The following is a 10,784-nucleotide window of genomic DNA, read 5'->3' as shown; positions in this document are numbered from 1 at the left end:
AGAGAGAGAGAGAGAGAGAGAGAGAGAGAGAGAGAGAGAGAGGAGAGAGAGAGAGAGAGTGTGAGTAAAGGGTTCCTTCCTTCTGATTCCATTCATAGAAAACTCAGGTTAAACAGAATGAAGCTATGATGCTGTCAGATAGCAGCTTCCCCCAAAAGTGTTGCTGATGAGAAGAGGCACACAGAGAGCCTTACATGTCCTGGTGAAGCTCCCTAGTCAGTCTGAGTTTGAGTTCATATGGGACTTTATGATCATTTCAATTGAACTACACTTTATATTCTATGCACATTCCTTTAAATAAAATAACCTCTTGTATGTGAGCTTTTAACATGAATGTTATGAGTGCTACATTGTCCTTTCCTTATATGAAAAATTTTGGGCTCAGAGCACTGAAATATTCAAGTTTCATCTTCATTTGATTTTTGTCATGGTATGAAATGAAGACTTTCAATGTCAAGCCTTTCAGACCAAAGTGTACCCTTAAGGTGTGTTCTGTGTAATGACGCAGGAAGGGGAAACACAGGGTATTGTGTACCAAAGGACTTCTACTTTTTTTACACTGTGATCCAGTAGAGGCGTGTATCTACTCTACACAGACTGTGCATTTTGTCCTCAGTGCAACCACTTACCCTTTCTAGACTTCTAAGCCAGGACTTGTTGGGAAGCTGCTGTGCCTTGTCCTCGATAGGAATGTGACATGCACAGGAACTTGTCATTTCCCCTTAACAAGAAGTTGTGGAAACTACTAGTGACTTAGGTCGTACATTGCATTGTAAGGGATGTGATGGGCTTATGCAGATGAAATAAGTCAGAAGTTCACACACTAAGTGTGCCCCTTTTATTCTTAGGTCTTTGGTGCACTAGCATCCGAGCCATTTAAAGTAAGCGATGGCTTCTATGGCACTGGAGAAACCTTTGTTTTTACCTTCTGTCCAGAATTTGAGGTAAGAAAAGTTATTTCAACATTACAAATATATAAAAAGGAGATATTATGAAAACTCATGCAGGCTAATTGGTAGCTCATATCAGCTGATAAATTCTTGTTACAGATTTCATCTGCATTTGTGCTTATGCTCAAATTTTGGTTACATATAGCATCTGATAGATGTGATAATTTATTCATCACATACAGCCGAAATGTCAAAGCATTCATGAGACTTGTGACAACAGTCTTCAGTAACTTGCCAAAATGACGAATGCTCGGACGGCTTAACGTGCTCACTTGCATCCATTCTCTTCTCAAGAATCTTATCTCAAGCTCGTTGCTTTCGACAGTGCCATGGCTTGCTGGGTGACACTGTCGTCTTCCAGTTTTATGATGGTAACATTCACGGGCCTTACAAACAATACCCATTCCCCTGAAGCTTACAATATTCTGCTTGCAGATTTGCATATACATGACAAAGGAAGGCTCCATGTTTCCCAGAAGCTACCAAAGCCTCCTCTTTGCCTTTGCATTCGTCATTTTGGCAAGTTACTGAAGACTGTTGGGGTTTGGGAAACAGTTCAATGGCTAAGGTCCTCGGCAATCATGCGGATCTGAGTTTGCACCCCCAGCATTCTTAAAAGCTGGGCTTGCTATACGTGCTTATAACCTCAACAGCAGAGGATTAAAAGAGTTGGCCTCTCCTGACATCATGGTGGCCAACCAGTCTTGGTAAATTGGTAAGTTTCTGATTTACTGAGAGACCCTGCCTCAGAGCCATAAGGCTGAGAGACGTAGAGGAAGAGACCTGATACATGGCTCTACCTTCAACATGCATGGACCCCTGCTGTCTGGTTTTCAGATTTCTCAAGTGTTTTAATTTGGAAAACCATAAATATCATTAATCTAAAAACAATGGACAGGAACTTTGTGCCCCCGGAAAGATCTTCGGCCTATAGAGATTTTCAAACTTGTGTTCACTGTTAGAAGGAAAGCTAGTGTCAGAAGAGAGAGGTGTGGACGAAGGGCTCTGGTGTGAAGAGCAGTGGAGAGTTAGGTGCAGTCAGCCGCCCACGGACCTCCAAATGAGTCAGAAACACTGAAACCCAGAGGACTAGAGCCTTTCCTGCTGAACCTTGATGCTGTTGTGTCTGTTGTGTAAACTCCCTTGAGTCTGGGAGAGCTGACTGGTGACTGTTTTCCGCTATATATTCAACACCTTTGTTTTTGTCTATATAGGTCTTTAAGTGGACAGGAGATAATATGTTTTTTATCAAAGGAGACATGGATTCCTTAGCATTTGGTGGTGGAGGGTAAGTCTCATGAACATTTCACTAGGAGATTCTTAAAGAATATGTTTATATTATTTACAAAAGAAGTTATCTTTGGAAATTTTGGCATTAGAATCTACACATGAATATTATTGCAAATTATGTTTTTAAGGTACTTAGTATAATACTTTATATAGTTGGTAAAGTATTTTTTTCTTTATTTTCAAATGTTGGCTAGCTGATTTCCATTAAGACCTATCTTTTGCTTTACTGTGCATTGATTGGATCTTTGAAATTTGAAACTTAACTACTCTAAATCCCTAATGTCTCGAATATTCAAGTACACATGGCAGTCTGTTGTCTCTCATTGTACGGGGAAAAGCTGCAGTTTTCTTGCATTCTCTGATCATAATTTGGATCTGTATTTCAGACAGTTGTAAAAGTTTATTTTCCTGTAATAAGGTTTAGCGGCACCATCTTCAGAGTTTTTATTTTTCTTCATTAGTATCAACCCATTTACTTTTGCTCTTTCAGCCTAAAACTGCTACAAAAACCCTTTTTTCTTCATATTCTGATATCCTAATTTTGTTTAGTCTAATGGTGTTTAAAGGTAGCCTCCTCTGTTACCTTTGTAGTGTGTTCTCAGTAATGCTCACACACCTGCCTTCCCTGTGTTCCCAGTGCTTGAGAAAGGATCCCAGCCTCGTGTCTCTTGTCCATTTCGTCTTCTTCTGTTGCTTGCATCTGAAAAATCTACCAGCATTGTTTTCCCACAGTTAGCATGTTAGAGAAGTAGCCAACAGAAACTCTAGTTGCTTCTAAAATACTTCTAAGTGTCTAGAATAAATGAGGTGTTTTTGCTATACCTTTAACATTAACTCTCATTTTATAAATTTTAACACCTGCAAGAAGAACCAGATTAAAACTCTCCATGTAGGAGAAATGACTAGGGATGTAGTTCATTGGTACAGTTGCTCACCTAAAATTCAGAACCTAACACTGCCCCAAGAAAATATAAAATTAAAATAAAATACAATAATAAAATAGAAAAGAAATACTTATTATACCATTGCCAAAAGCTAATTGTATATGAAGTAAATTTTAGTGTGCTTAATTTATTCCTTAATGTGTATGATGAGTGATTTTATAATGGAAGGAAGAACAGAATTCTTGCTTGTGTCATACGGAAAAGGAATAGGGGAGGTCTAGAGAAGGTCCCGGTCCCGGAGCTGCTGGACTTTGAAAAGCACATTGATCACTTTATAATCTAGGCCGTGAGTATTAATAGTTGTTGTTCTGATGTGTTTCAGCGGAGAATTTGCCCTTTGGCTTGATGGAGATCTCTACCATGGAAGAAGCCATTCCTGTAAAACATTTGGGAATCATACGCTTTCTAAGAAGGAAGATTTCTTTATCCAAGACATTGAAATCTGGGCTTTTGAATAAATGCAGTGCTCTCTGTCTTAGCAGGACATCAGCCCAAACCTGAACTGACAAAGCATTGTTTGGAATGTTCAAGAAGCAATACAATTAACATGTCACTGTGCTTTCCAGTCAGTCATTTGCCATTTACTGCAGCTATAATTTTGGAGTTTATTTTTCAAATCATGTTTCTGTCCCAGAGCTCTTCTGTTCGCACCATGGCCTGGGTTCCCGTAGTATGACAGCTGGGTGGAGTTTGGTCAGCATATTGCAGCATTTTGATCATGGAGGCCACCACATTTTCAGTTCCTGTTCTCTCAGTCTCCCAATTGAATGGTGCTCTGTTGTTCAGCTTTTTTTTAATCTGTAGTGTTTCTTTTTATAGAGCAGTGCACTTGGGGCAGTGAGGAAACGGGGTCAAGGTACTTTGTATCTGGTGAGTTGACCAAAGTTCCGTTGGGACCTGCTTATCATTGGAGAAACCACATGCCAAAATAATATCTGCTTCATAGACCTCTTCTAGTTCTAATTGACTGCAGCGTTCTCTTTACTCATATGTAACCATTCTCAATTTCGTTTGAAGACAATGAAATTTGAAGAGAAGTCTGATTGGCATGGACTACAGCACACATGATATGCAGGTTTGGGCTCATGTTTTCATCACTGAGTTATCAGATAAAGAGTTACAAATTGATAGAGGAGAAATTGATAATTCTATTGGATTTAATATATTAAGCAAGTAATACTATTTACATACTTGTAGCTTAATAGGGCATTATCATAAGTACAAAAACTAAAACCTGCATATTTCTTCAACATTGTGTCAGATACACTGTTTCACGGTTTTCTTGTTTTAGCCTTGTTGCATACCAGCTCCCCAAATACATTTTTGTTTTGTTTTCTTTTTTTATCCTCAAAGGAAAAAAAAATGTTTTGAAATAAAACTTTGTTTTTTAAAAGTGGTATATGTTATTAGTTCCCATTAGCACCTGCTCTTGTCCAAGGGCGGTGACTGTAGTAGACAATACTGTAACTCAGTAGACGTGGTGAATGTGCAAGCTTACGTCAAGTGGCCTCAAAAAACAGAAAAGATAGAATAAACTAGCAGCTGTATCTTCTCTTGTAGGAAACCAACAACAAGCCATCGTGGCAACATCTGTCAGTTCAATTCCAGAGCTTCATGTTATGCAAAGAATAAATCCTGCTGTTAAACATGTGGCAGTGACTGTGTGCTGAAAACTCAGCTGTCCCACACCAACGTGTATATCTTGTAAATTGATGTTTAAAGATAGTTTTGTTCTTAGAGAAAGTGTTGACTGCCAGGTTGCTTATAGCACTTTAAATTATTCTGAAAATGAAATTATCCGGCCAAGTATATTGGCTTAAGTAGTTTTAGTTATATAACTTAAAAAAATATACCTAGTTATTTTGGGAAAAGTCTAGATAATTATCTAAAGAAAGCATAATGCTAATCAAAATCTCTGGTGTTCTATGACATGCTGTTTCTGAAGATGAATAGAAACACAGGACATCATTTCCTCGTCTGTGTATAGCTCTCGTTACATAATAGGTAATAGTATCTAGGGTAAATGTTTATAATGTAGGGAACTGTAAATAAATGTATCCTTTCCCCTTTGGTCATCCACAGCAGTATTAATGTTTTTGTGGAGGTGACTCATCATAACTCTTTAAAACATCCTGTAATGGATTTCAGCTACAAGGTCATAGAGATGTATACCAAATAAAATTAAATGCATAAATGCAAATGAGTTTGGATTTATTCAATAATCAAGTTATTTCCATATCTAAGAACTGGTCATAAGCATGTCACAGTCTCCTGACAAGTGCCCTGCTAGCACGCTGTGTTGATGTGGCAACAGGAAGTGACAGAGGTTCGAATTTAGAGGTAGTACTGCTTTTAGAATGGAGAGTCACTTATTAGCAGTAGTACAAGGGATTTGAAGTGTTGGGGGAGGGTAGAGAGTGCATAGCATAAATCTCAGTATCATGAAGAGCCCTATGCACAGCACCAAACAGTTTCTTATTTTTTAATCTCACCGAGCTTTTGAGAACATTAGTATGGAGAAATAACATGGAGAGGTGTGTGCTTTGGGGAAAATCTTGGTGAAAAAATAAGTTAATAGAGGTAAAAGCTAAAGATGGTGGGAAAAACAAGCAAGTCTGTTGTAAAATCTAGAGGGGAAAACAATGAGGCCTCAATAAGAACAAAAATGGTGGTAAAGCAAGAAGTATAGATTTGAAAGAAGTATAAGAACCGGGCTAGCCGGGTGGTGGCGGCGCACGCCTTTAATCCCAGCACTCGGGAGGCAGAAGCAGGCGGATCTCTGTGAGTTCGAGGACAGGCTCCAAAGCTACAGAGAAACCCTGTCTCAAAAAAAAAAAAAAAAAAAAAAGAACCGGGCTGGACAAGAGCTACCAGCTTGGTGTCAGCGTTCAAAGATAGCTATGGCTATCTACTGACGGACGGACAGATGGATGGATGGATAGATATTGCCCCAAAATATAGGCAAATTTCTTGAATATCCTTAAGGTTTGACTTAAGAACTCTCTTGTATTAATATCATCAAGTTGCCAGTGTATAAAGAGGAAAAATGCATATGTAGGTGTTGACATCCACAGAACCTAGCCCTTAGTAAAGTATGAGAAATTATCAATTTTAAAGAAACATTCGATGTTCTATTCCAAAATTTTAAGTTTTTAAACAACATGATTTTGCTGTGGATGAAGAGTCCTTGGAGATTGTAGACCTGATTTAAAATAGGGTTCCTAAAATAGGGTTTTTTTTGTTTGGTTTTTGTTTGTTTTGTTCATCAAAGTAATATTAACCAACACAAGAAAAGGCTATGAGCTTCCCTCTCTAGTTTTTTTTAAAAAAAAAAAAAAAGAACCAAAAAACAAATTGGACCTAGAGCAGGTGATACAAAATAAATATATGAGCAAAAAAAAAATCAATATAATTTTAAATGGATACAAAACAATTTGAAAATAATCAGTTTCTCTTATTAGAAAAATTAACATGAACAAAAGATTGCTATTAAACAAATAAAAGTGGCGTTACCAGAGGTCAAGAGGTAAGAGGATACTGTGAATATCATTGTATTGGTAACCCTGCAGTATGTGGGAAATAGAGCAACACTTCAGAAAGCATCATTTGGGAGCCTGGTAAGAAAAGTTTTTTTGAAAACTAATGTGCAAGAGCTTCCTTTCCAGACCCAGGTAGGTAATTTTAGGTGTTTACGTATTAATGTCAGGCTTAGATAAAGCCCTCCAGCATGATGGAAGGTTCCTTTCTGAGACCAAAGTGTTCAAACCTTACAAGCTTTGGCGGTGGAGGTTTAAAAGCTCCTAAAAGTTGAAACTAAAAGCTGGTATATTCTTGTACATTCTGGTAAGGGATCAGCTCCTCTCTCCATTAGTGTCTTCTCATTTCTGCGTAAAGTTGATTTTATTATTTCTTAATGCCCTTATTTCCAAAATACCTTGATGAACATTTCACATATAACCTAGTTTGCTGCATATGTGATGTGGGATTCCTCTCCATAAGCTATGAATATGTTTTATTGCCATTGGTTAATAAAGAAGCTGCTTTTGGCCAATGGCTTAACAGAATATAGCCAGGCTGGAAAAGATACATATAGGGAGTAGGCAGGGTCAGAGAAGAAGCCATGTAGCCACCCAAGGAAAAGATGTGTATGGGAACCTATTGGAACTTTGCCGGTAGGCCACAACCTCATAGTGATGCACAGATTAATAGAAATGGGTTAATTTAAGATATAAGAGTTAGCCAGAAATACTCTTAAGCTATTGGCCAAACAGTATTGTAATTAATATAGTTTCTGTCTGATTATTTTGGGTCTGTGCAACCAGGAAACGAACGAGCGACCTCTGACTACACATAAGTATTTCTCTATTGCTTACATTTTACCTTCAAGAGAAAGGAGTAGAATTTGGAAACATCTGGGTTGAGGGTCCACTTCAGCCCGGGCTATGTGGCTTATCTTACGATGCCTCAGTGAAATGACTGAGCAGAAAGGGCTGTAACAAAATCCTAGCTTTCAGAGAATTACAACTTTACCATGAAAAAATGGCTCTTATAATTCTACATTCTTTCTGCTGATAATTGGGACAGCAACTGCTGTTTCAAAGGGAATAAAAAACAAAAAACAAAAACAAACAGTGTGGCTATGATCTCATCTTGCTAAACATGGGAGGAGAAATTACCCCAGGCTGCAGAGCTGATGACATGTGAGCTCCTGAAGCCTTGGATGAGATGCTGGTTCTAGGAATATCGCAGCTTCAACTCTGGTTTTGTTTTATTCCCAACAAAAGAAACGGTTTGGAATCTAATCCAAATAATCATACAAAATAACAAAAAGATGTAGCAGCTCCTACTCCGCTGTGTTCTCCTCAGCTCTGACATGCTTCCCACTGACAACACACGTGCGTGTCGTGCATGGGGAATTTCACTAATACTAGTCATGACTAATGACTCAGAAAGTATAGAAAAAAGGTATATGTTTCCTTTAAAATATTGAAATTCTCTGAAACAATCATTCTTGGCAATCTCTAGTTTAATCTGTAGCTTGTCTAACATGGAGCAGTTATGGATTCCTGTTATTTTGAGATATAATTGGACCTTTTTGTATTTAATGCAAAGTATAACTTAATTTTAGCAGCTTTCTTTGATTTTTGTTTTGTGTTTGTGTGTATGTGTGTGTTGAGTTAGAGAGAGAGAGAGACTTATGTTTTGTGGCCTTTTCTAGAGAGAGAAACTTTTGTTTTGTGGCCTTTGCTTTGTTGGTACAGAAAGGGGAAATGTATCAGTTTTAAATTCGGTGGTTCTGTAAGATTTTCTCCAGTGAACATCCACTTCATAGAATTTCTGTATTTCTTGTTTGTTGCGCATCTATTACATCATGGAAGCAGGCATTACTCATCAAGGCTTTAAGGCAAAAATCAACCTTGTTGATGAAGCTGAGCCCCCCACCTCCACTCCCTGGTCATGTGCTGTCTTTGTTGGTCATGAGGCTGCTGATGGCATCTGTTTCTACATGACTTGCTCAAGTCGAAAGAGAAAGGCTGACTGAAGGAACTTCGGCATCTTAGTGAGTGCCTACTTTTGTTTATGCACCAAAGGTGATCCTGTAACTTTTGAAAGGACTGAGGAATGTTCTGGTAAGTAAGAGTGTGCTTCCTGGGCAGGTCTGAGTCCTCACATGTTATAAAGTGGGAATATTCACGTAGAAGCCTCTAATCCCAGCACTAAAGAGTTAGAGGCCCACATATCAGGAGTTTGAAGTCACCCTTAGCGAAGTAGAGTTTGAGAGTTTGAGGCTAGTTTAGCCCAATGATTTTTTAATTTTCATTTTTTTTTAGAAAAAAAAGGCAATTAAATTTTATCCAATTTAAATGAATTTTGCCCCTAAAAATGACTGCTATTGTGATTTTGTTCTACGGTATCTAAAGGTCAGCTTTTTTAAACCTGTATTTTTAAATCTGTAATAATTTCATCAATGAAGGCCAAATATTTTTGTCTAAAAAGGTAAGTGAAATTTCAAATATCAATATACCGTGTTTGTATTAAAGTCTGTAGACTTCTAAAATGTTCTGAGTGTGTTTTATTGCAATCTTTATGTCGTAACCTCAGAAATAGTACCAAAAGCCATTTGTAAAAAAATCATTTAATATTGATAACAACATTCCAGCACAGCTTGCCTTTGTTCTTACTATTACTACATTATTTCACTAAGTTGATTTCCCTGAGAACTTACTCAAGGAGAGTAATCAGAACGTGGTCGTCTCTGCCTTGCCATAGCATCTCCCCTTCAAAGTGCACCAGTCTGTGTTTCCGGGCACGCATGAGGATGCCCACCACTTTATCTGAAATGCGAACATATCTATCAAAGAGTTCTCCGAAGGTCACCTGGACCTTGCCATCGCGTCTGTGGCGAGCCATGGTGCGGATAACGAAGCACAACTCCATGATTTCCCGATAGATGTGTTCCTCGGCGCGCTTGGCCCTCTCTGCTGTCTTGCTCCCCTCCTTGGGACGGCCGTAGCCCTCGTCTCCCTTGTGAAGCCGAGTGGACATGGCCAGGTCATAGTCAAACTCCTCACTGAAGGGATTGAGCTTCTGCGACTGTATGTGTTCATCGGCCCACTGCTGCCACCTCCCTTTCAGGCTGTCCACTTGGCTGTTTTTCCGGTGGGCCTTACAGTTGAGTGTCTCTGTGTATCTGTTCGCCCTGAAGGAGAGAAGGTGGAGAAGCAAGGTTGACACACGAACAGCAAGGGTCAGTTCCCTTTGTGCCCCCCGTGTGCATGCATCTGAGTGTTAAGTCTTTATAGTTCCTGCTATAACAAAAATGCATGTTACTACTTACAAAGAAAAGGGGAAATTTTTCCATCATTCTTACTTTATATCCTAGGCTGCTTTCTCTGTAACATCGATAGATTAAACACTAATGATAATAAACTCATGTTTAAAAAAAAAAACCCAAAACCTCGCTCACCTATAATAGTATAAAAATATGTTTCTAATACGTTTTATGTTATGAACATTCCTAAGCTGGAACCAGTTCTCAGGGCTTCTGAAACTAGTTATTTCCCAAACATTTATTTGGTACTACTATACAGACTGGAGTCTATAGGATTGTGTTGGGACCGTTTGGAGGCCTGGCCTCCAGCTGTTCTTCCCTGCTAGAGATCTTTCCTTCTGATTTGAGTTACTGAAAGCTGTGTCAAAGGTGTTTACCAGCTCTGCTTCACGAGCGCGTGTTGCCTTGGCCTTGAGGATCCGAGGATAAGGTTTTCACCTGTTGGCCCACTTGACTGTTGGGTATATTAAGCCTCCATGATGCTATTGAATAAAGGGCTTCTTACCAGTGACTAGAGGTCCATCTCTCTGTCTGTGTGTGTTTGTGTGTTTCAACCTCCAGCCCCTCGCCCAAAGCTTGCGAACTGTACGGTAGTGCATAGGCATTGTGCACTGCAGAATTGTGTGCATTTTCCCCTTGAGAGCCGATTTACATGCATGTTAGTAATGTACACAATTTTTTTTTTTTTTTTTGGTTTTTCGAGACAGGGTTTCTCTGTGGTTTTGGAGCCTGTCCTGGAACTAGCTCTTGTAGACCAGGCTGGCCTCG

The 10,784-nt window shown here is 38.9% G+C and overlaps 2 protein-coding genes across 12 annotated transcripts in view; one reads left to right on the top strand and one right to left on the bottom strand.

The window, feature by feature from the left end:
* Oxr1 (oxidation resistance 1) overlaps nt 1-5,384 on the top strand; it is a 354,230-nt gene extending 348,846 nt beyond the window's left edge. For all 11 annotated transcript variants that reach the window (XM_013353914.2, XM_005367518.3, XM_026789478.1 and 8 more), the window contains 3 exons: nt 849-944; nt 2,165-2,238; nt 3,507-5,384. In XM_013353914.2, coding sequence (XP_013209368.1) covers nt 849-944; nt 2,165-2,238; nt 3,507-3,642 — 306 coding nt within the window. In that variant the 3' untranslated portion in view covers nt 3,643-5,384. The remainder of the gene's footprint in view (nt 1-848; nt 945-2,164; nt 2,239-3,506) is intronic.
* A 3,888-nt stretch (nt 5,385-9,272) lies between these two features.
* The window catches only part of Abra (actin binding Rho activating protein), a 6,726-nt gene continuing 5,214 nt past the window's right edge, over nt 9,273-10,784 (bottom strand). Inside the window, exon 2 of the mRNA XM_005367517.2 lies at nt 9,273-9,884. Within this exon, the coding sequence (XP_005367574.1) occupies nt 9,407-9,884 (478 nt within the window). The 3' untranslated portion in view covers nt 9,273-9,406. The remainder of the gene's footprint in view (nt 9,885-10,784) is intronic.

The sequence above is a fragment of the Microtus ochrogaster genome, unplaced genomic scaffold (genome assembly GCF_000317375.1).
Source record: "Microtus ochrogaster isolate Prairie Vole_2 unplaced genomic scaffold, MicOch1.0 UNK19, whole genome shotgun sequence".
Taxonomy (NCBI): Eukaryota; Metazoa; Chordata; class Mammalia; order Rodentia; family Cricetidae; genus Microtus; species Microtus ochrogaster.
This window is presented reverse-complemented; position numbering and strand designations above follow the sequence as displayed.